Source organism: Accipiter gentilis, chromosome Z (assembly GCF_929443795.1).
Source record: "Accipiter gentilis chromosome Z, bAccGen1.1, whole genome shotgun sequence".
In the NCBI taxonomy this organism is placed as follows: Eukaryota; Metazoa; Chordata; class Aves; order Accipitriformes; family Accipitridae; genus Astur; species Astur gentilis.
In genome coordinates, this window is record NC_064919.1 from 76,595,424 (window position 1) to 76,620,499 (window position 25,076).

General features: G+C 40.7%; 1 protein-coding gene across 1 annotated transcript; it reads right to left on the reverse strand.

Moving 5' to 3' along the window:
• Nucleotides 1-7,787: 7,787 nt before the first annotated feature.
• TARS1 (threonyl-tRNA synthetase 1) lies at nucleotides 7,788-24,736 on the reverse strand. The gene is made up of 19 exons (XM_049796012.1): nucleotides 24,631-24,736; nucleotides 24,147-24,227; nucleotides 23,031-23,221; nucleotides 21,858-21,981; nucleotides 20,651-20,772; nucleotides 20,335-20,452; nucleotides 19,409-19,473; nucleotides 19,249-19,327; nucleotides 18,540-18,686; nucleotides 17,523-17,621; nucleotides 16,625-16,791; nucleotides 15,910-16,072; nucleotides 15,684-15,821; nucleotides 14,879-14,956; nucleotides 12,281-12,381; nucleotides 12,050-12,154; nucleotides 11,301-11,373; nucleotides 10,441-10,555; nucleotides 7,788-9,078 (listed from the first exon to the last, which is right to left on the reverse strand). Exons 1-19 carry the CDS (start codon nucleotides 24,649-24,651, stop codon nucleotides 8,930-8,932), a joined length of 2,136 nt encoding a protein of 711 aa, XP_049651969.1. The 5' UTR covers nucleotides 24,652-24,736; the 3' UTR covers nucleotides 7,788-8,929.
• Between the last annotated feature and the right edge of the window lie 340 nt (nucleotides 24,737-25,076).

The following is a 25,076-nucleotide window of genomic DNA, read 5'->3' on the forward strand; positions in this document are numbered from 1 at the left end:
CCAGCCTGTCTTGCACTGAGTTGTATCTGAGGATGAAACAGAACAGAAAGCAGAAGAAGAGTCACTGATAAATTACTGGGGAGAGGGATCAAGCCTTTGTGAGTGGCTTGGAGAGATCCTCCAGCCACCACAGCCGGTGCCTAAACACTGCAGAGAGTTATCTACAGTAATAACCCCAAACTGGCTGCAAAGCCTCAGCACACATCCCCTGCCCTCTAGAATTATGCTTGATCATGATGTGTGATGAAAACTGCCTGCTTGGTGGGTGTACCAGGTCTGAAGGCCATGCTGATGAACTGTGGGGCAGAAGTAAACAGGGGGTTACATTTTTTTGTCTGTTTTTTCTAGACTTCATTAACCATGATAGTTCACGAAGACCGTTGTCTTCTGAAGAACTGAAGACCTCTCATAGATAATAACCGTTTAAAGACACTGGTGATATTTTGAGCACTGAATCAATAATGGGCCTGAAATACCATAAGCCAAGGTATTCCAGAGAAGAACTTGATTGATTTTCCCTTTGAGGCTTTTGAAGCAGCACCTCTCTGGGCTCCCAGGGCTCCTCTTGCCACCTGGGCAGCACGGCCCTTGTGAGATTGCTCTTTCCTGCAGACCCCAAACCAGAGCCAATACAGACCAGAGGAACAGGTCGTGCAGAGCTGTACACAGCAGGTGACATAGATGGGGCTGGGTGCCAAATGCCTGGTCAGTGAGTGTCCAGAGGAGGCAAAGGCTTGATCCTGCAGTCAGCATTAGCAGAGGTAACACTAGCCCTCTCCAGGTCCCCCATGTTTTGCTGAACTGGGCCTCAAAGGGGTACTGTGTGTATCTACAAATGCTGTGCAGCTGCTGGGCCAGACCAGCAGTTAAAGGCTGGAGGGAAAAAAGCGTTAAAGATTTGAGGTGAAGGTGGTCCCACTGAAAACAGGGAGTCACTCTCATGATCCACAAACTAAACGCTACAGCACAGAGCATTGCCGCAGGGACTCAGAGCAGGGCTTTTTTTATAGCTGTGATTCAAACAGCAGAAGAGCTCCATCCTTTTAAAGGTAAAAAGTTTTGACCACATGTCTTTTCTTTCTATGGCTGATAGCGTGGTTCACTTACTGCTCTGATGCAAAACACTGGGTCAGTGAGTACTGGCAGCTGCTAAAAATGAGTGGTGCAAGAAACAGCAATCCCCTTGTGCCATGCCTTTTGGCAGTGCTGCACACATACATGCATGGCTGCTCTTTCTTCTAACAAATGCAATCTAATTAAAAAATGCTACTTTGCAAAGCACACAGAAGAGGCAGTGTGTTGCGGGGAGCAGAGCCCTGGTTTGCAAGTCTGAAGGTCTAATTCTTCCAGGGGTTTGCAGGGTGACACCAGGTAAGTCACCGCAGCGCTCTGCACTCCTGGTGCACCCTGTAATTAAATCGCCAGCTCTTCAGAGCAGAGGCTGCCTGTGTACGGCTTTGAACAATGAGGTTTTGATCTTGTTTGAGGTCCCTTGGCACTGCATTTATACTGTTATATTAATCATATTATATGATTTACTGCCACATCACCAAGACAGATTTAAGAAGAATGACCCTGTGATAAAGGGACAGAGTTGAGGATGGGAAGTTCAAACTTCTAGTCCAGACTTCCATTATAATTTTGAGCTTAGCATTTATTCCTTCAACTGGTATAAAACCCTGGCTTGCATAGGTTAGCCATTAGTGAACTAAGATTTGTAGACATTATCTTTAGATTGCTCCATTGGTTGCTGTTCTTATTTATTTTGTCTCAGCTGTGACACAGATAATCCATTTAAGCTCATGTTATCATGTTCAAAAAGAGGCTATATAATAAAGTGATTGTAAATTACTGTTCATAAGCAAACGGTATTCTCCCAGGGATTTGAAGCTGTGAATCAATTGGATGCTCATCCATGGTGGGGAAGAGAGGGGAGTTGTAGACAGGACCCTCTTGGTAGCTCCTGGCACATGCCAGAACAGAGATTTCAGTGTTCCTAGTTTGGGTTAATAAGTGCAGCTGAACTTCAAATCATTTCCTTTGCCATTGAAGATGGCATCTCTGCTAGGAGGGCAGGGACAGCAAATACCCACCACCTCATGAGCCCTGACACAGGCATCTCTGCTTTCCTAGCACCCCCTAATATTGCAAGCCCAGGAATACTTGTCTGAACAAGCATGATTGATTAGCTGTGGATATAGAGTAATTATACCATACTCAGCAGTGGCAGTGCTTTATTCTGGTTACAGCAGGGTGGGATAAGAATGGTGTCAATGTTTTGATTTTCAGCAGATTCTTCATTTACTGTGATGAGACTACTGCTGCATATGAGATACATACTGATACCTTTCTCCATCTTAAGTTTTAATGGATAGTACAAGGCAGAGGTTTCTAAGCAGTGCAATACTTGCTTTTCTTCATTGATGTGGAAGGAAATTTGCATTATTTGGTGTATCTTAAATCATGTGCAGACTGATATCACAAACTATAGCTGCTACTTTCTTCTGTTGACTTGGAAACACTGCTAGACAAAGAGTGACAGCTTGCCATAATCTCCCTGCACTACCTTCCATACATAGGGATGATTGAAACAACCTTATCAGTGGTTTATGATACTTGTTCTGATGAGTTTGTTAATTGCAACATACAGATTATCCTGTAAACAAAGTACTGCTTTGCAAATTATTCTTCTGTTGAGAACACAAAGCCATACACCACGTCATTGCACCTTGCGCTCCACTGGCTCTACGTGGAGCATCTTGAAAACTCAGGAGTTAATTGCTGGGAAATGAAGCTTCATTAAACCTGAAATAGTAAAGAAAGATTCTAACTTTATGTGCTGGTGGTGAGAAAAGAGTAGGTCCTTCCTATAAAGTCGAAAAGTGTTTGAAGCCCCCAATAGTGCACCAGATCTACTAGACAGCACATGCAGGCCTTGTTTTCTGTATCTCCTTACTCTCTTCCATTTTCTTATGTCTTTTTCTATACAGAAGAGACCCCAGCCTCACAATATGCTCTTCTTTGGATGCTGGGGATTTGGGTTTGAATCCCCTCAGGCAGAGGAGGGAATAAAATGTGGGATGCCACGTCTGGGACAGGGAGTCAGTGCATGGCAACTGGCGACTTTTAGATGAATAAGACATGGCCTCTGTGGTTCAGGTGCTCCAGGGCCAGGCAGCAGCTGATTGCAGAATCAGTTATGGACTCCAGTTTCCAGTTGAGTCCCACTCTAGATGCTGAGATCTTTCTTGAATTCAGTAGCAAGAGTTGAGGGTTTTTTTAAACAGCTCTTTTTGTCTGCTTTTCAGATCAGTGAGTTGTTGTCCTTTCCAAACCAGCCAGGCTAAATGCTGGATTCCTCTGACAGTCTGTACATGAAATCTGAAAGGAAGGACATGAACCCTGAAAAAAACCAGCTCTGAATTTCTTTAAAATAATGTGGTCTTTGTTCCTCCTTAAGTCTAATTTCCCCACCTGCAAATCCAGAATGATACAAGTTCATATATCATACGACGAAATGGAGATTTGTTTGATGGTAATTTCTAGTCAGAGCTTGAAAGTCTTATTCAGCGGAAAAAAAGTCTTATACTGAAAAAAACAAAATAAACTTGTCATTGGAAAGTAAAACCCAAACATTCTGAAATTATTTTTATTTCCACTCTGTGAACAGTCTCAGAAAAATCTCTGCTAATAAAAGATATTAATAGCTCAGCCTCCTGATGCTGAGGAGTGTAGGGATATCTGCCTTTCAGTGTGAGAAAGGGGAACCTTGGTAGTAAAGGGAATGTACAATCTGTCCAGGGATGATATGCTCAAAGACTTACAGTCATTTAAAAATCCTAAAGAAAGAAATCTTACTCCTAAAGAAAGTCTCTATTTGATCCCTTTGTCCTGCTAGTATGATCTGAAGGTATTTGGACCACCTGATCTCTCTGCTGACACCATCTGTCTTGATGTGGGGGCCGAAACTAAGAATACATATGTGTGATTTGATTTCGCATAGCTAAAAGTGGAGTATTTATGAATTAATGTCATTGTATGATTATTAACTCTCAGCTGGCAATGGTTTCTTGGAAGGGCAAGCTTAGTAATTCATCCCATTTTGACATTTCAGTGGCTGCACCAATAAAAGGTGTCTTTCCATATTCATGCTCATATTCATAGCTAAGAAGTCTATTGCTCAGTTCATTCAAAGCTGTTCCAGTGTGCAGCCTGGCATCCTTGCAGATACACAAGGGGTAGAGATTTCACACCCTCATGCTCTTTATCCCACTGAATAAAAATACAGAGAAATTTTCCTTTTATTACTAATGGGTTGTAGACAGGTTACAGTTTGTCTCTGAAGTGTGCAATTAAACATGTGTATTAAAACATAATTAGATTAGTGCAGAATATTAAGTTGCGCTGAGATTGCCATACGTACTCAACGTACAACTGTTAGTTTTGAGAATTACCAAAATGAAGAGTCATGTTTCAGGAATGTAATAAATCAATAAATGTCTGGTTTCTAAGCCTGCTTCTTGTGACGGCTGGCAAAAGGTGTTCTAAGTGTCAGCCACAAACTGGCACACAGTGAACATATCCTTTTCTAATCTAACGAGATAAACTCATCACAGCATGGGATGCTTCAGACTCCAAGGACCTTAATTGTACTTTGCATCTGGATGTCAGCAAGGAGAGCACTGCGTGTCTTTGTTCCATGCTTTCTTGCTTAATCTCTGCTCCCCTCTGCCAACCCTCTTGTCCCTGTTTCTGCTTGTCTCTCTGGGGATCCCAGAGAGGCAATTCCAAAGACTTTGGGGAAGACAAGGCTGTCTCATGATGCAGTATGGATTCAGCTGTTGTGCCTCCGTTCTAGTGGTCCCTACTACCTTATCTTTTAATACAGCTAGATATATACAGTTGCTTTGTGGAAGCCCTGTCATATTTAATTGGCATAATTATTTTTCTTCCTGGATGCTGAACACTTCGGGTTTGTTGGTGGGGTTTTTTTTCAGTTTTCACAGCTGCCTTCCGTGCATCTCAGAACATTTTCCTGTTCGCAGAAGAGCTTTGTGATACAGTGGAAGGATATTGTTTTCAGAGGGAGGCAGATACCTTATGTATTGAAACTAATTATGTAGACTAGATGATTTACCTTTGAAGTCTGAGAACACTATAAAATGTCCCTTCCTGACCCAGTTTATCTAAACACAGGTTCTTTTTAGTAAATTACTGGAAGATGTTAATGTGTGCCTTACTCCAGAGGCTTTCCTATGTGAAAAAAAATTAACTTTGATACAAGGCCAAATGTAGCTCATTCTGTGTGAGCATACTCAATCACAGTGGCTAACAAGGCATCACCCGCACCCAGACAATAGTGAAGGAATATTCCTGTCCAAGGCAGATGGAAAACATCAGTGTGTACAAAGGCTGAGTGGTTTTTGAAATAATACTATTTAAGCACCAAGCAGTAAGTAAGTGCTGTCTTTTTTTAATAAGTATAGCCTCTAGCAATGCTTAATTTTCATTGCATCAGTTTACCATTATCCGATTAGAGGGCCAGTTGCTTAAGCTTTGCCAGAATTGACTGTGCAATTAAGAAATGGTGGAGAAGACTAAGGCAATCATAAAATTACACAGAGCCTGAAATGAGTTTTCAAAGACCCCTTGATTTTGGCCTACTCTAACATGGGAAAAAAATCAGACTTGGCAAACTAGCTTGCTTTTCCCAGAAGGTTTGCTGTGTTTGCTTTTCTGGGGGAACAGACATGGACAGGGTTTGGATACAATGGAAAAAAAAAATGTTGTCAGAGCAAGACTGACAGTGTAAAGGTACCAATTAACAATTTATCTCACAGCTGGGTTCTCCCCAAAGGTAATGCTTCAGGGCTTTTAGAGGAGTTCACATAACATTACTGAATCTGAATATTGAAACTGCACCAGATAGTCCCAGTGGTGTAATTGAGGAAGTCTTATCAGCCACTGTGTGAATTTCATCCCAAGGTATGACAGGAAGAGTCTTAGTTGAATTACCCTTTGGTTGTGACAGTGTCCAGATGGCTCTGGGCCAGGGGAAACTCTTTTATGAGAGTTTGCAGAACTGAGGAGTTTCACAGAAAACTGAAGGCTGGCACAGTGATTCCTGCCAGGTACAGAAATTCCTGCCAGACCTTTTCTGTATATACTTGGATGATCTATCAGGTTAGGTATCTTACTTCCCTGTTATTCGGTGTGCTTTCTTCAGTGATTTGCTTCGAAATCTGCTTTAAGGTGTGAGTGAACAAAACTTGCTGTGCAGTAAAGCAGAGTTGGAGCTGTACCTTAACAGCTACTCCACAGGAAACATTCATAACATGGAGGAGTCTGTGGTAAACATCAGCTGATTTACATGCCCATGAAAATCTCCCTAAGGATGTAGACTAAAAACCAAGCTGCAACTGTTTTGTTTCTCTTGCCTAATGCCGGTATCAGAGCACGCTCTGCAGAACTGGAGAGGTGGCTTTCAGCCTTCTCAGACCCTGGAAAGAATGATACAAAGGCTTCTCTCCTGCTTGACAAGTGGTCCCACCATTAAGCTATGACACCAAAGTTGCATCCTCCTGCCTTGGAAGACATGCACAGTACTTTGTCGGGAGCTTAGTCCTACCAAAGGTTATAATCAGTGATCAAAGTCCACTCTTCAGAGGACTTCTGGACCAAGAGAGGTTGTGCTGCTCAGGCCAGGCCACTACTGCTTCTGTGCATGTCCACACCTCTTGGCAGCTGCAGAACTTAAAAGAGCAGAGAGCTTGAGTTCAGATGGCACTTGAGTGCAGCATGGCACAGATCACCATTTGCCTGTAGACACCTTCGTTCTGTCCACACCCTGCTGGAGGTATGTATTTTATTGGATTGTACTTAGGTGTTGTTTCTAGTAACATGTTCATGTATGTACATATATAGTTATATAGGTATTTAAAAGCATGATCTAAGTCAATGAGGTTTCTGTAGCAGGGTGACTTGTCCAAGACTGACACCTACTGAGCCATACACAGTAGTGGCTAGCATTTCACAGCATCGGTATCTCATTGTGTGACTATGGCAGTTTAATCCTAGTGTGCCTACGGACACCTGCAAAACAAAAGGCAGAGCTCTCTGAAAATCAACAAATATACCAGCCTAGTGGAAAGGCGGTCTGAGGCACAATTCCTAAAGCGAAACAGAGCTAGTGGCTCCTTTTTCCTGGAGGACAGATATCTGCTCTGATTTTGCTTCAACATTTGATGAAGTCCTTCTGCCCCAGGGATAGCTGACATCTGATTCCACCGTTCTGCACAAGCAACAGTCACTTCACAGCATAGCAAAGCAGGTGCAAAGTACAGAAAATAATAACCCATGTAGTAATTCTGAAAGCAGCAAGGAGGTGTAAAGTCAATTCCTCCCCTGCCCGCTTTTTTTTCCCACAGCAGTTAGATGCAACATTTAATCTGAATGAACCAAAGGAGGACAACATAGATTTTACTAGAAGTTGCTGGGGTTGTGGTCTAGGGAGACTGAATTTACAGCAGGTTCAAGTGCTGATACAATGTTACCATTGCCCCTGAGAAAGATAGGTGAAAAAAAGCTAGATAAAATGCTTCTGCCCAGATAATAAAGGAAATGGTGAGACTTGAGAGATTTTCAAAAGATAGGGTGGCTTAAACCTGTCCTCAGTTTTGTCTGATCTTTGCTAGGGCTATAGCAATATCTTTCTTTGTAAAGGAACAGTTACCAACCACCTTTAGAAGCTGTTCAGGTCAGTTAAGATTAAAAAAAAAAACCTAAACCAAAAAACCTCAGACCATGATTTTATTTTTTGTCAGTGACAGACATTTACCTCTTGTTAGCCAGATCTGCAAAAAAAAGCTCAATCAAAAAAAACAACCCCAAAACCAGTCGATGTGATCCCTCAACTGTGATAGGAGCGGCTGCTAATTGAATATGCAATACCCTGGACTGAAGGTTTGGGAAGGAAGTGTTCCAGTGAAGGGGACTGTACCTATTAAACTGAAAAATTGCATTTGTCTTAAAAAAAAACACAACAAAACATTATCCTTTTTTAGTCCAGTACATTCTTGTTTCTGCTGTGACATATACAGCCTTACTGAAAGGACAGCTCAGTGTAAGAATAGAAACACTTTCTGTTCCCAAGGCTCTTGCTTTTCTTAGCTGTTTCTTTGGCCCTGCTATGCCCTACCTCTTCCAGACAGTCTTACCCCCTTCTACAGTTACAACAACCTTCCCTGAGAGCCAGCACATTTCAGATACTGCCTCTGGAAAAGGGTATAGTTGGCTTTGGTTGGCAACTCAGAGCTCTCTGGCAGATGGCCCCATGTCAGGAGTGTCATGCAGCGAGAGCTGAGCCACTCCCAGAGGCAGCAACCGCTGTGGAAGTGGGAGACCTCTGTTCCATTTCCCCGTTCATGGGAGTGGGAACTGTTCAGAGTCAACATATTTAATTGGTGTAAGACCAGCGGACAAGACTGCAAGGTACCAGCTTCCTTGCTAAAGGAGACACTCCAAAAGCTGCTGCAGTGCATGGTTTGTGTGTGGTTTCTTAAGGCTGAGGTCTTTCGTTTAACTTTCATGAAAACTTTTGTTATCAAAATGTGTTTTATTCTTAACAGGGTAGTTAGAATGCTATGGGTATCCCTGATTAACATTTCCATTTTTCCTTGCAGTCACAGCAAGTCATTTCATCTTGCTTCACCTGTCATTGTCAGAGGCCAGGAAATTTTACTTCAAGGTTTGTGAAAATTATTTTTTTTTTTACAAAAAGAGACATTTCTGACTAAAGAAAAATCTCTGCTAAAGTGAGCAAGAGGTCCAATGTGAAATATATTTAAAATCTGGTTCACCACAAAAACTCTGTGGTTAACTGAATTAAGAAAACTAGAATCTTTTTTTATGCCAGAGAGAGCAGATGGTGTTAAAATTCCTCTTCAGCTTGTCTGGAGCGAGAGCGTTTCAGTTCCAGCAGTCTCTCCACAGTGTCTGCAATTGTACGCTCACCATGCACTTTGTTATCTCGGGTGCGGATGTTAACTGTTCCACTTGCCTTCTCCTTCTCACCAACAACTAGAAACAACCAAGATGCAAAGGAATGAACTTAACACTTAGCAAGCTCTTTTTTTCCCCTCCCGTTCTCTTAAAACTTAGGCATACTAAACAAAAATTCTAAAGAGCTTACCAACACAATCAAATCGTTCTTTGCCCTCCTCCCAGCTCCCCCCCACACTTAGATCTGCAACAGCCGATAGCCTCATTTAATCTCCTATCATTTAACAGGTTTTAGTATGTTATGAACAGCAGCTCAGCAAAATATGAGTAAAGAGAAAAGTAAACTTAGTAAGTCCAGCTTGACTTCTTATTAGAGAAATCCACAAAGTCAAAATGAGAAATAAACATGGAGTATTTACAGGCAAAGATTAGAAAGACAACTTGATTGTAAATAACCAATAGCTATTTGTTTTCTTTATAGAGACAGCAAGACAGTTTATTGGAAAATCCCAAAGCTGCTTTACTTTAAGATACGAATACCAAGAAACTATATGTGTGTCTCATTACTAATACAAGTTTTATGTAATATACTTTGATGTTGCTACAGGAGATTTTATTTCTCTGGTACCCAATCTACATTCAGTGGGATAACATTTTGAAACAACCTCTGAACATAAGTTAGGTGAGATTTTTTCCCTGATAGGCTGATCATCTGTTTGTGGTCTTGAAGGTAAAATGTGGTTGTGTCTTATCTGTATCATATGCTTAAACTTTTAAAGAACACAGTAACTTTATTCATGATTCTATCAATTACTCTGAGGGTACAGTTTCTCTGTGAAAGGTTCCTTCTACACTAATGGATACCAGATAGTTTTAGGGTCAATGCTAGACCCTCAGTTTAGATGACATGACTAACGTTTTGCTTCAAATCACATACTTCAGGGTCAGTTTGTAATTGTCCCTGCATCACCCTCTCATGGAGGAGTCTTCTCCTATGCATGCATGTATAGCTCAGAAGTGCACCACAGCAGAATGCTGTGGTGAAAATATGATACTTCTTTTGCTACACTTGAAACAAGAGCATAAATTATTGGGGGTGGGGGTGAGAGGGGTGTGGAAAAATTGCTTAACAATCTGAGTGACAAAGGGCAAGAGATTTCATGTATGTCTCCACATTGCTGACCAGAGGACAGCAAAGACCTTTTTCTAAAGCAGCAGTAACGCCTTGGGCCATGGTGACCTCCTTTCAGTAACAGCTATATAAGCCAGCAAAGCCTATCAAGCAGGCAGGAGAGGCTCCCTGGAATGGAGACTCTTAGGAGCAAAGTGACCTAAAACACTGACTACCACACTCTGCCTTGCTCACAGGAGAAAGATCAAATCCTATAACCTATGCAAGAAAGTCAGCCAGGATAAGGTAACAAATGCACTATACATTACCCAGAATAAAGTTATACTGTGCAAGCTGAGCATTTCTGATCTTCTTGTTCAGTGTGCACCCAGGATCTACATCAACATCTGCCATTAATCCAGCATCGTGGAAGTGCTGCCTGACCTAGGAGAATAAGTATTTAAACTGTCACTATAGGATATTCATGACAATGAACTATTTATGACTTGTAGACTTAAGCCAGTCCAGCTGATCTGACCCCTAAAGCAAAAGCACCGTCATTGGCTCAGGCACTGGAGATGTTTTCATTTCTTGAACTGGGCTCAGGTCAGCTATCGTGCAAGTACATACACACTAAATAACTAAGCAGTGATGTGAGTATCTAATGTTTTGTGCTGAATAGTGATTTGAGTTTGATATTGTGAAAGGCAGCAGCACAATGGAGCTTTCTGATTAGAACATATTTTTTTTTATTCTGCAGACTATTTTATTTATGTATAATGTGCCTGAAAGAAATACAGGAGAAGGTCTGCTGGATGCTAAATATGTAAAGACCCACTTTCATCTTTCTTACTGCTTTTGCAAGATGCACATGGCCATGGGAGACTAGAACCTGAAGGGTAAGACAGCTTTTGAGCTAGAGAGAAAACACTAAGTTTTCCAAAAAATAAAAGCCTCACACAGATCAGCATTTGTTGTTTAGCTACCCACAATCTATTTAAAGTCCTCTTTAAAATACATCTACAACTTCAGCAGCTAATAACGGTCATTGCAATATAAAAATGATACATTGTAACATGCAAAGACTTGTAACATTTATCTGGGATAAATACTATTAATCATTAATAACCAAGTATCTCAACTAAGTACAATATACTGGGAAAAAAAGCCCCCAAACCATATACATCACCTTTTGAGCATACTCATCACACGTTGGTCCCACTGGTACCACCATAACCTGCTGCGGAGACAGCCAGAGAGGCCTTCAATAAACAAACAAAAGAAGTTTATATAGCTTTCCGTAATTTTTTAGTATGAAAAATCCTCTTAACAGATAGGACTAAAATCTAAACAAGAGATTCATAAAGCCAGCTGCTTAGATTGGGTTCAGAGGCAGTGACAGCCCTATGCTTGTTACAATTTATCTCCTCAAAAGAACTGAGTGTCTAAAAGAATTGCACTGTGGACAAAAGTACTTTTTGTCCTGAAGATTCAAGTTGTGTTTTACAACAGACAATCATAATTAATTGTTGAGCTTATTACTAACCATGGGAAAACATTTACTTTTGAGTCTTGTAATAATCAGAGTGGTCATCCCCATCAGGTATTATACTGCAGCAGGTAAAGCAGATGACCTACATAAATGACTCATTGCAAGGCAGCCCAGCTGCAAAAACAAAGTTGAGAGATATACACCTTGGGCAGACAAGCTGTATGCTGCACCTCTATGAGTGGTATCACATAGAGGCTACCATATCTAGAATTATTTAATATCTAAGGAAGGTGGTTCAAAGGAATTGCCCTGTGGTACACCTAAGGCACGTCTCTGTAGCAAGCAAGCAGAACAAACCCTCATACTCTTGCATGCTTGGGGCTAATTTCTCTTCTACATAAAGCGTTTGCTCAAACGGGAATAATAAATCTACTTTTCAACATTACCATTTGCCTCCATAGTTTTCAGTTAGAATGGCGATCATTCTCTCCACAGATCCCAAGATAGCCCGGTGAATGATAACTGGTCTTGTCTTGTCATTACCATCATGGCTGTGAAGAAAGGTGGGTTGTTTTTTTATTTTAAATATAAGTCTTTTTCTTGATGTAAACTTATGCCTGTGAGTGACAGGGAAGTTAGATTATATAGCAATTAAAACCACCAGCCTCTGTGCTTACCTGACAAAGGTGAGGTTAAATCTGACTGGCAGCTGGAAGTCAAGCTGGATCGTAGCACATTGGTGGTAGCGGCCAATGGCATCTTTAATCTGAATGTCAATCTTAGAAACAAAAAGACACAAACTTTTAGTACAGTTTAAGATAAAAGCATGCCTCTCTGAAAGCAAACTCATTGTTTTAAGATGGAAGGTTTCACTCAATGCAGAGGAACTCTATGTGGTTTTAGACAACATACTTTTACTTCAGCCTGCATTAGGACTTACATGATTTTCAGGCTCTGATGCAAAAGAGCTAAAACCAGGGTGAGCAAGTAGAGAGCCATTACTTCAGGGAGAACTACATTTAATACCTCAGACTACTTTTTGCGAGTTTCAGCCTGGGACTTTCACGGGCCTTTTCACCAAGTGAGTTCAGCAGTACGTAAGTGCAAGTGCAAAATCAGAACTGAACATGTCTCGCCAAAAATGAGATTTCTTCAACCTCAAACTGGCAAACTTACACTCCTTTATCATGCAATACTTGAATACTTTGTAGGTTATGTTACAAATTCAAGGGCATGAACATCTGATAAGAATCCTACTGTTAATAGTCCACTTACCAGTAGGGAACATATTAATCAATGACTCTTGTTCTGGCTACGAGTATGTACAGTCACACCTATTCTTTCTATTGCATCTTACACTTTAACCCTGAGTACACTTATGATACAAATCAGACAGAGAGACGGATAGAAAACAGTATATTTATAGTGTCCTGACCTTATTTATTTATCACATTGCTCTATTATTTATCATTTTACCAGTATGGCTATGTGTTGGGGCTGTGTGCCTTATTTTAATTTAGGTATCAAACAGATCAGTGTTTTGTTAACTGAAGCTCTAAATGTCTTTCAATTTTGCATTCAGAAGCCAGAGTTCATCATAGTTCAGCTACTCACCGAAGAACTTATATCAAAATAATTTACAACCTTCTTTAATTTCACATCACCCAGTTACAGAGCAGGAAAAAAAACCATATCCAAGTAGGTAGTAAAGGTACCCTAAATGTAGAGTTTAACTTAAAAATGTAACTTTAACTAGTTTCCACTAAAACCAGTGCAAAACGCTACGTGTTTCCTCACCTTACTTTGGCTAGAGTGTATTAGGAGCAAGTATAAGGTTAATTAAGGTTAACAAAGGTTCCTGTAGATATTTGCCTTTTTTCAAATCAACTGAGGAAATTACTAAATCTTGTTTCCATTTCACATTATGAATGATTAGCTGCTATAACACATTTCACCTACAACCCATAAAATGAAATTGATTCAATTAGTATACAAAGAAAGAAATCAGAACCGATTTACTAGATGACTGAATATAGACATAAATGTAGTGTAGGTTTATTAGGGAAAGATTTACAAGTAATTTTGTAAGGCTCTCTGTCTTTATGCTCAAAGGTATCAGGAAATTTCTAGAAAGCCCTACTTAATCTGTGCAAACTGAAGATACAGCTTTAAAAAAAGCCAACAAAACCACAACATCAATGCAAGGGGCTTCTTAAATACCAAAACCCGCCAGCAGCTCAATGCAGCTATGAAACTGTGCCAGTAAAAGCAGTATTTTCCAAAAATTTGTTTTACCACCAAGTTTATTTTTGTTTTTCTCATGACTTAGGATTCACTTGTTGCCCAAAGGATTATTTCCAATGCAGTGATTGCTGTGGTAATACAGTGCCACCTTCTGTTCATGTTTCCCACTAAAGCAATCAGCTCTGTTTAAGCAGCAAATAGTTTATACATGTAAACTGGGTTTAATTAATGAAGTGAGTGTTAAAGCAATGTGAAAGCCAGGATCACAAAGTATTATTTCTCTCTGAAGTATGTCAGAGTTTATGTACCTGGAAAACCACAAAATTTCAGTTGTACAGCACCTTAAAATGGTATTAGAGAACTATAAAAAAAACAATCCCATCTTCCTAATCCCATGTTTTAACATCTCAGCTTGTACCAGGTCATCAGTTTAAGAATCAGTTTTGTTCTATATCCTCCAGCCAAACCTAAACAGCACCAATGCTTTAGAAACACATACTGACATTTAAAATTTAGTTATAACACTACATGGAACAGAATGTGCAGGACAATAAGTGAAAAATAAAAGTTGTCTTTACCAAGAAGATCATGAATAAAACCCAAGACCATCACCACACTATTTTCTCCCCCTTGCTCATAATAAGATATGTAAAACATTCTTTATATATTAACAGCATTTAGCATCCATCTGTATTTGTTTAATTAACTTAAAGCAGAATGTTAACTAAATGGAGACTGTCTTGGTCAGGTACCTATTTGAAGTCATCTAGCAAATATGCTGCACAAACAGATGCCCAACACTTATCTTGCTGGGGAAAGCGACATTTAGCATCATTTTACAAACACATGAAGACTTTGGGGCTTTTTTCTGCTCATTCGCTATACTGCAAAGAACAGTATTTGCGTGCTCCGGTACCTCTACTGCCCAGATTACAGTAATATCAATGGAAAACAAGGAATCGTATCTTTTGTCTGCCTCACCCAAGCAGAATTAAAAGCCTAGCCCAGCAAGGGGTTAGCAACGTACTGACCTTAGGTCCATAGAAAGCTCCATCGCCAGGGTTTAACTCCCACTTCTCACCAAAGTCATTGAGGCTGTTTTCGAGTTGCTAGAGATAAAGGACACATACACTCAGTGTTTCTCAAGCATCTGTTGTCTTTCCATGCTACAGCATCAGGTCAGCCTGCTGCTACAGATATGTGACACTACCAATTTTCAGTACTTCTCAGGTACTGCTGCAACTCATTTATTTTCTGAAAAAGTTTTGGAAGAGCCGTAGCTAAAAAAAAAAAAACCTTTAGTCCAAATTTAAACAAAATTAATACATTCATTTTGGAAGAGGTCAAACAAGCAGCATTAGCTGAGATGCAAGAAATCTTTACTCTAGAGTCAAAGTTTGTAGGTAATACTGAGAAAGGATCCACCCTGATACACCTTATATCTATTCCTGCCCTATTTTCTCCCCAGCACTGCACCTCCAGGGGCTAACCCCATAGCTTTAATCATGAAAGCAACAGAGCTTTAGGAAGATGGCTCTAAATCTTATTACAGAGTCTGCCAGAATTGGTTCTCTTCCTCCCTTTTTTTTAAAAAAAAATTATCAATAAAATATAAGGAGAAAGAGAAGGAGGGAGAGGTAATTTGATTCTGACATGGAGATTGCTTCTGTATGCAGAGTAAGCTATTTGCAGCAGCCAGAATGAATTGAAGACAGTTATTGAAGTTATATTGCTCTTGTCCATCTGTCACAGTACCTCCCAGAAGGGACTATGTTCTTACAGGACTTCAGCTGCAGCCTTGCTCTCATACAAAAAGTTAATAAAACTACTGTTTACCTTTTCAGCTTGATTCCACACTTCAATATCTCCCAGGTACTTTTCAGGACGAGTGGAAAGATTCAGTTTAAAGGAAAATCCAAAGACATCATACACAGTACGCAAGAACTGCAGACAACTCTTTATCTCCTCTTCAATCTTTATGAGAATAGAAATAAAGTCTCAAATATGGAAAAATCAGTTAATCTGATTTTAATACCCAATTTCATTTAATAGCAGCCCATACCTGCTCCATAGCACAGAATATGTGAGCATCATCCTGCTGGAACCGACGTACTCGAGTGAGTCCTGTAAGAGCTCCTGACAGTTCATTGCGATGCAGAACACCAAAATCAGCCAACCGTAATGGCAGCTCACGCCATGATCTTGGACGATGATCAAACATAAGGCTGAAGGAAAAGTTTATTACTTGAAGCTCATCCAGAATCAAAATTCTGCAAAGAACAGCCAGTGAGAAGCAGCCAGTATCTAAGCAGGTGCCCATAATGCCATGATGTAATCTGAATTACAGCTGTTATTCACATCCAGTTTTGTCAGGAAAACAAATGCAGATATCCTCTTATAGCTGGTAGGCTTCACCCACCTCACAGAGAGAAGATAAAACAGCTCCTAAAACTGAGCATTAAAACCTGAATGCCTAAATTGCCACAAAATGGACAATGCCCCAGTATCTGTTTTGGATATCCAGGTTTTGTAGTACCAAGGTAAGCTTCGGGTCTAAAACACAGTCACTGTAATGATGGAAAAATGACATTTCTCAGTGTCTCAAGTAAAGAGAGCACATATACAACAAGACTCATAATTACATCACTCCTGGCAGCATGCCACATCTAGACACCTGAAGATAGCCATCTTCACAATTAAGCAGGCAAAAGAAACAGGATTATTTTTTTTTCTGAATCAGCATCACCTTTGGTAAACTGGATTTGCTACATATTTACCAGTGTCCTGGACAGTTCATAGGCTTCAGAGCAAAGATTTCTTTCTCCACTTCAAAGGAAAACATGTTGTCACTATAATGCTGCCAGTGCCCTGAAGTCATCCATAGTTTGCTGTTGAAAACATTTGGAGTGACAACCTCCTGGAATCCACGTTTTCGATACTCACTCTAAAAGAACAGACCCAGTACATAAAATAACTAATAAAGCAAACAAAAATAATGGTACTCAGTCTTCAATCTGCAGCCATAAAAATATACAAATGTTGGCCTATAAAAGTCCATGACTTGAGAATAGAAGAGGAAGAGGAGAAAAAAATTCACGTTGGACATGCCAGGATACATCCCTTCCACCAGCACCACCCTTCCCCCAAATAATTCCTCTGTAGTAAGCAAGAAGAACAAGTTTCCTGCCTGCAAGCAAAGCAGCAGTCTCTAATTATTCAATGACACTTGACAGTACATTGCAGCCCAAATATACAGTAATAAGACAGACTTTAAATATTACAACAGGAAGATCAGGATTTTTTTTCCCTACACATAATTTCATGACAAATATTTCTACAAGGCCAAATTTAATAAGTTTATTAAAACAAATCAATATGCATCAGTGGAACAGCTGTTGTGAGAACTTAGCTGTACTACTAGATGTCGAAGAATTCATATTATAAAGCATCATTAACTGCAGGTATAAAGTATTGATAAAAACATAACTTAGCAGAGATTGTGACAAGGCCAATTCAAAGAGGCCAGGTTTCTTTAGTTCTGTGGCTTACAGAACTAACGAGATTAAAGTAACTTGAAATGAAGGGCTGTTAATAATGTTATATGTAGCATGCTGTTATGTATTTTTCTAAAATTAAGCAATTTCTTCTATAAGATTTCCAAAAGACATTACTTACCCGGATGAATTCAATTAATGTGTTATAAATGTAAGCTCCTTTTGGCAAGAAAAAACAGCTACCAGGGCTGAGCTCATGAAAGAAAAACAGTTCTTGGTCCTGCAGAAAAATAGTATTTGAAAAACTTAGTATTTGTATACCACCTTTTTCACTTAACATTCACAAATTAATTACTACTGACTGGGCACCACTACTTGGAGTTTTCAAAAAAACCTAAAAATATAAAGCAATACCAATAGATCAGATGCATTTTCACTAGTATTTATATGTCCATCAGTACTTACAGGGGAAGGAGATTGTTCGGTTTCCTGATTCATTACTGATGCTCCAAAACTTCACATTTATGTGTAACTCCTAACTGTGCCCCCACAGCTGCCTTTGTACATTGACAAGTAACATTTAGTTCTGTTTCTGCAGCTCCTAATTATTTGCACATGAACTGAATGTGTGAATTGTAGATGGCTAACATGACAAACTGTGCACATCCTTGAGCACTGCATTTAGTGAGTTCTTCTATATATTGTCCTGATGTCCTCGCAGCAGATCTTGTAACAGTGTTCAGGACTATCAATTATCTAACAGGGGTTTTCCATCCAAAAAACAAAACCAAAACCCAACCAACCAAAAAACCCATAGAAATATATTATGGATTCTGAAATCACACATAAGAAAAGAACTGTGAGTGAACAGGCTGCAGCAAACTGCGTAGGAATGAGCAGTGCCTGCAGACTGACGTGTCTTTTGCAGACTGAAGTGTTCACGTTCTGCTCCAGTTGATCAGTGGAATAAGGATGTCATCATGTTTAAAACAGCGAAAAGTCTAAACAGAAGTTATTTGCTTTAGGATTTTTGATGTTCTTCCAGTGAAAAGTACCTGACTTTGCAACTTGACTGAAAATACAACTGTGTCACGTCTTGGTTGTGTCAGCAAGTATACGCTGTCTTCGAGATGCTTCTAGTTAAGGGGTTAGATCCACACAGTGTTTGTGGAATACATTACCAGAAAAACTGTCTCACCCGCCCAATTTTTCTGTGATCTCTGCTTTTAGCCTCCTCCTGGAATTTCTCCCATTCCTTCAGCATTTTTGCATCTGGGAACGAAATTCCATAGATCCGCTGGAGGGATTCCATATCAGCCTTGCCTTCCCAGTAGGTAGAAGAATTCTACATGCAAAAAATAAATAAAACATTGAAGAAAAGGAGGAGCCTCCGCATTTTACTACTACTGCCTGCTATGAAAAGGCATGCAATTATTAATAAATCACTATAATTAATGTAGAACAACTAAGGCATAAGGAAAGTTTTAATCTTAAATTCAGAGGGACAAGTGAACAGAATATGTAAAAATGGTTTCAACCTCTCTCTTGTCTTTTTTTTAAAGCCTATTTGCTTTCTTTGCAGCCATCCTATTTCAAGTGTTTATTCACACTCAGCTATAACCATCAGCTGAGCAAAAACTATAAACTCTAATTGATACAGTTCAACCAATCCTTAAGCCACACTCACGTTCCTATCTGTGCTGGAAGTGCAGGCCCTGGACGCTTAGTTGGGCTTCAGACCATTTGAATATCGTTCTAGCACACAACCCTCTCCCAATTTGTTATATTGAGTTTTTGGCCAGGTTACCCATTTCACAGTACTTTTTTGGATAAGCCACTGTCATATTGCCCAAAGACAGCGATACATTTTTAGTGAAAACATTTGTCTAAGGCAGTTCAGCACTTACCTTATGAATTTTTATGGTCTTTATCTTGCCAGTATGTCTAACATGAGGCCCTCTGCATAAATCTATCAAGGGACCACACCTATGAATAGGAAAACATTCATTTAGTATATTTCATCCTAGAAAATTATATCCAGTAATATTATGATGCATGTGTAATTACCTGTACACTGTTGTAGTTGGAGTATTGACCTTCTCATTCAGGATGCGACACTTGAATTTATTATACTGAGAAGAGAAGCAACACACGTATTTGTTAACTCCTTGTGAAGCAAGAGAACTTGCCAGCAGTTTATTTGCAAATCTAATACTATACTGCACCAAAAGAGGATTATAAAAGACAGAAAGACAGTCAAGTAGTGGAGCAAGCTGCCCAGAGAACAGGTTGCGCAGTCTCCACCCTTACAGGTTTTGAAGGCCCAACTGGACAAGCCCTGAGAAACCTGGTCTGACTTCAATGTTGACCCCATGCCCTGTGCATGAGATTGGAGTGGAGACCTATGGAGGTGGCTTCCAACCTGAATGACACTATGATTCTCCTGATGTTCTAACAGTGAAAACCGTGTAATGTCTGTCTCAAGAATGCCAGAAACTTATCTGCAGCTAGGTACTAAAGAAAAAGGATCAGCTTCTAGTGTTCCTTGGACTTTCTCAGAAGTCCTCATTCTCAAAAATGCTTTATAGAGCTTTCTGAATACATCAGCTCATGCAGTTATAGTACTACCAAAGCATTTTACTAACAGCCAATATAATAAAGGCATATAACATAACTGCACACAATATATTGCAATTCTACATCTGGGGGAAATAAATGAAGAATGTGGCTTTGAAGATTTTGCCAACGTCACCCAGTCGAAGAATGAGAATTCTTACAGTTGCATAAAATCTGATGCACATTCCCAAGAATGTAAGAACTACACCTTTGCTCATTTCTTTTTTAAATATCACAAATGCGCTTCTAAGAACATATCACCTTAAAAAGTTAATTTGATAGATCTTCCTCTACCACTAACAGAACGTGCGGCTAAAGTCACAAATGCTTAAAGAATAACTGCATGATGCTAGAAACAACCTTCTAAACCAGCCTACCTTAAACATTTCAAGTAGTGTTTCCTTCTTAACTTCCAGTCTTTCAAAGGCTTGTTTTTCCTTCATTATCTTTTTGCATAATGTTTCCAAAGCGGAGAAGTCATTACTTGATACACCTCTAAAATAAACACACAGAAAAAAAGTGAATCATTCTTGCTTTCACTTGCAATTTCTGATCCAGTTGCAACGCATTAGCTTGTGGATGGGACACGCTGCAAAGAACAAAGCAATCTGCAGTACTGCAGATGACTTTGTTCCGGGAACAAGCGGGTAACAGAAATTTTGCTATAACTATAAAAAAAAATACATAACCTACCCTTCCTCAAGGAACATGTCATAATAAAATCCATTTTCAATTGGTGGGCCATAGCACAAACAGCCACCATAGATTCGCTCCATAGCTTCACCCATTATGTGAGCACTTGAGTGCCAGTATACCTAATGGAAGTCAAAAAAGAGGGGATCAGTCTGAATACACACAATGCATTTCTGAGTATTTTATTTAAAACCTTTTCTGAAATGCTTGCTTTTAAGGATACTTGATGCAGATGCCACATTAGAGCAGTCTGCAGAACGGAAGTCACCCAACCAGCAACACTCACATCCTAAGCACCAATATTTCCAACAGACCACTGGAAAACTGTTTACAACCTGGTAGCAAATAGTTCTTATTTTCACCTATTGTTGAAATGATTCAATTATTGTCAAGAAGTCAGGAAACTAATTCAGAAACGTTTTTTTCTATAAACTTTAATCAATTAGCTCTGTATAAAGACCAAAAGATGCACTTTCAAAATAAGGCTGTGGTCCCAATCCTTTTATGCATGGGAAATCCTGCACTGAAGTAGAACAGTTCATAAAGTTAAAAATTACACTCCATGTTGTAATACACCTAAAGTTTTGAAAAATTAAACCCCAATCTATAGGACTTCAGTCTGCTTTTATTTGCGCAGACCAGAAGACATAAATGTCACAGGAGCCATCTTTTAGCCAATACAAAAACTCTAAGTTTGAATGTGAGATCTCTGTGATGATTTAGACTGACAACTTCTTGTACCAAATTATTTTTTCTAAAGATGGTATTTACAAATTTAGTGGATATCCACATTTATCTGAATTTTGCACGTACAAAGTAAAAGGGCAGCCTACTAAGTACTTTTATGGTTGTACATAGACAGTACTTTTGTACTCAGTATCATTTTCAAAGTCAGTGCTGAAGAGGTCGGTTCAAAAGACCTACTTTACATTAACATGAAAGTGGCAAATATAAAATTTTAACAAGAACAGACTTAACAAACCACAGCAACTGCTAGCAGACTTCGCTACAAATACACAGCAGAATATACATTATCCACAGTAGCGCATCTCCCTTGTAAGGAACTATTAGAAAATGCAGAGGTACCTACACCCCAGACCTCTTCCTGTCTCCTCATATTCCGAATGCAGTAAAGATGCAAATAACTACTTGAGGCTGAATTTAATGCAAATCCAATGGCAAACAAATTTTGGTAGAAGATACTCACTGCTTGAGCCTCTTCATCTTCAAACTTAAGCAGCTCCAGGGTACAATCCTCCTCCAAAGGACGGTCTAGATCCCAAACCATCTTGTTCACTTTAGCAATAACAGTGTTGTCAGCTAAGCCCTGACTACAGAATAAATACATGGTATATAATCTTTTGAAATCAGCAAGTAGAAGTTCCCCAGATTTGCCTTTGACATTGAATAAGATTCTCAGGAGCGCTCAAAGTGAGTACAATGTCAAAAATTCCAAATAAAAGAGCGGTTTAGCCAGTCTTGAACATTCATGAAAATCCTACTCACATCTCAGAGACAAGGGAATAAACTGTACTGTATACTCAGCATTCATACATTCATTAACACATTTGACTTAGAGGCAGCCACCTCAAAGAATTAACCTGACTTCAAAATCCTACTGCAATAAAAGACAGACTTTCTCTTTTAAAAATTATCAAATACGACTTCTGATGTAGTAACTTTACAGTTTTGTTTCCACTAGGCAAAAACCCCTTTCCTTGATCCCAAATCACAAAAGCAACGAAGCTTCCAGTGAAAAGGCACCTAAACGTGAAAAAAAAAAAAAATAAATGGCACTTAACCTCGAGGAATCACCCAGTTTTTGTAATTTTAACGGTCAGGGTGTCCACCATGCATTGTTCAAATCTACTCCACAGCAAATTTTAGTAACCCAGAGATGTGCGATGCTCCTTTTGATGGGTATCTCCTACGCAAGTAAAAATGCAGTTAGGTGAAAGATACTCATACTGTTAACGCTCTCTGAAATCAACTGAAAAATCACCCAGCAGTCGTCTTCCCCAGGTCAATGCAAACTGGTTTGCATGTGCTAACATTCAATCTGATAGAGTAAATTTATTAGTAAATTAGTTCTTAATGCAACAATAGTACTTGCTGGGAAAAAAATGCAACTAATGTGTACCTAGAAGATCTCAATTCTATTATTTAATTTTAGAAACAGTATCTTCATAAGGCAAAAAATTACACTCCAAAACTAGAACCTTATTGGTTACCTCCAATTTATGATATATAAGACGCCTTGAGAAGAGTCAAGATAAATGACTGAGAGAGAAATTATACACAACCTATACCCACAAAGTCACAACCTGCATACATAGAGCTGTCTGAAAATGTTTGAGTGTATCACAGAACAGAATCATACCTAATTCCACAAGCGATTTGATAAGGAGTAGTCTTCCAAGATTCAGCATCAACCTGCTTGCCATCAGGTAATGTAACTTTAATGGGTTTACTGTCATTTGCAGCTCTTTCTGCAAGGAGTGCATCATGTTCAGCTTTAAGTTTGTTGTACATCTCTAAACGTTCATTGATAAATGCAGGCCAAGGATTCAGCTAGATATAATGAATAAGACAAAGGAAAAAATCTATAACTGATCATGAGAGTAATCTTGTATCACATTATGTCAAGCATGCAAACAGAATGGATATACTTTTCACAAGCAGTTATGTGACCATATCTGTATATGTGCTATATCTATCAAATAATCATTATTATTACAAATTAATTATATACCATTAATTACAGTGATGTTGTAAGACTTCAGCTTAATGACAATTACTTTGAAATGTACCACTGTACACATGTTTAATAAACTACACATGTGTTAATATGCCACTACGCAGTTTATTGAACACCTGTTTAATAAGCTACACAAGGACAAAAAACAATTTGAAAAGACTGTAGAAGTTCCAACATAAAATCAAATTTTTTCTTATTAGGTCAAAAACCTGAGGAAACACCTCTACTCTGAGCCACCTGGAGACGAACCGACTCCAGCCTGTACATCATATAATGATGTCAGGACTATCAGCTTGGGCATAACCAAGGTTACACAGCTATGCAGATGGCTCAAGATTAGTACTGGCCAGCAGCTGGCGGCCCTTTCTGTGCAGTCAGAGGGATCTGTGTTTACCCACCATGAAGATGGAAAAGGCAGAGCACCTTATGCAGGCTTTCCTCATGCCAGAGATCTGCTCCCTACCTCCTAGTGCAAACAGGGGCCCTGTGAAAAGCATCACCAAGCAGCAACTATGGAAATCTAAGCTGCTCTCCCATTACACTCCCAATACAACTTGGTGTAAAAAGCAACAAAGTCGCTTCGTGGCAAACTTTGGGAAATAAGAGAGAGTGGGGAAAGGAGTAACTGTACAGCCAGATAAAATACTTCAGAGCGGTGAACTGCAGTGCCAGCAGTACACCAAGACAGCAACCAGAAGACCGCATCTTTCAAACCCCCGTGGCCCCAGGGCCGCTCACCTCCGTCCGCCCTCCATTGCCGGCCCCTTCCTTCATTTTCTTCGTTCCGCAGTCTGCCTTTTTTTCTTCCCCAGCATTCACCTGAGGAGGGCGAGCAGCATTTCCTCACTCTCCAGCAGTCGCTCACGCCTACGGCGCTTTAACCCCCCTCAGCCCCACAAACCAGGGAAGAGACACGACCTGTTCGCCCCGGGAAGTCCAGCCCAGCTCCCTGCTCTTTCACCTTTGGGTAAATCCCACCGCCTTTCCACCCGGAGCTGGGGAAACCCCCGGCGAGCCGCTATAAGGGTGAGGGGGAAGAGGCCTAGCTCCCTCCTGCCGCCAGCACCCGTCCTCCTGACAGGGCTGCCTCCCGCCCCAAGCCTGACGCGGGAAGAAAGGGACGCCCCGCCGCAGGACACCCCGCTGCCCGCGGTGAGGGGCAGCCGCGCTGAGGAGAGAGCCGCTGCTCCAGCGCGGCCCGGGGTCGCGGTGCCGGGCCCACCTGGCTGTCAGCGCCCGCCATTGCCACACGCGGAGCCGCCCGGCGCAGCGGGGAAGGGGCGGGAACGGCGCCGCGCAGGCGCCTCTCGGGCCGCCACAGCTGATGCAACCGGGGGAGGCTGCACCGGCCCGGCCTGACTCAACCCGAGTCGCCGCGATCGGGCCAATGGGGCGGTAGGGCTGGGCCGGGCCGCGCCGCGCCGCCCTGGGGTGTGTGGCCGGGGCGGCGGGTGTGGAGGCGGCCTGTGAGTGGCCGCAGCAGCTCAAGATGGCGGAGCCGCTGCCAGCACCCGTGAGGGCGCGAAGCGGGGCCGCGGGGCCCGCGTCCCCACACCCCTACACACACACACCCCGCTCCTGCATGGAGAAGCGTAACCAGGCTTCCCCCGGCAGCAGGGCCGCAGGCCCCCGCGGGGGTGGCAAGGGGCTGAGGGACGGGGTGGCACT

Bases quoted from the DNA above. Each gene is read 5' to 3' on its own strand.
- TARS1 (XM_049796012.1), bottom strand. From the start codon at position 24,651: ATGGCGGGCGCTGACAGCCAG. The intron at 20,773-21,857 runs GTGAGTATCTTC...GACTTCCATTAG, and splicing joins AAGATGAAGAGGCTCAAGCA to GTATACTGGCACTCAAGTGC. The intron at 10,556-11,300 runs GTGATGTATATG...TTATTCTCCTAG, and splicing joins GTGATGAGTATGCTCAAAAG to GTCAGGCAGCACTTCCACGA.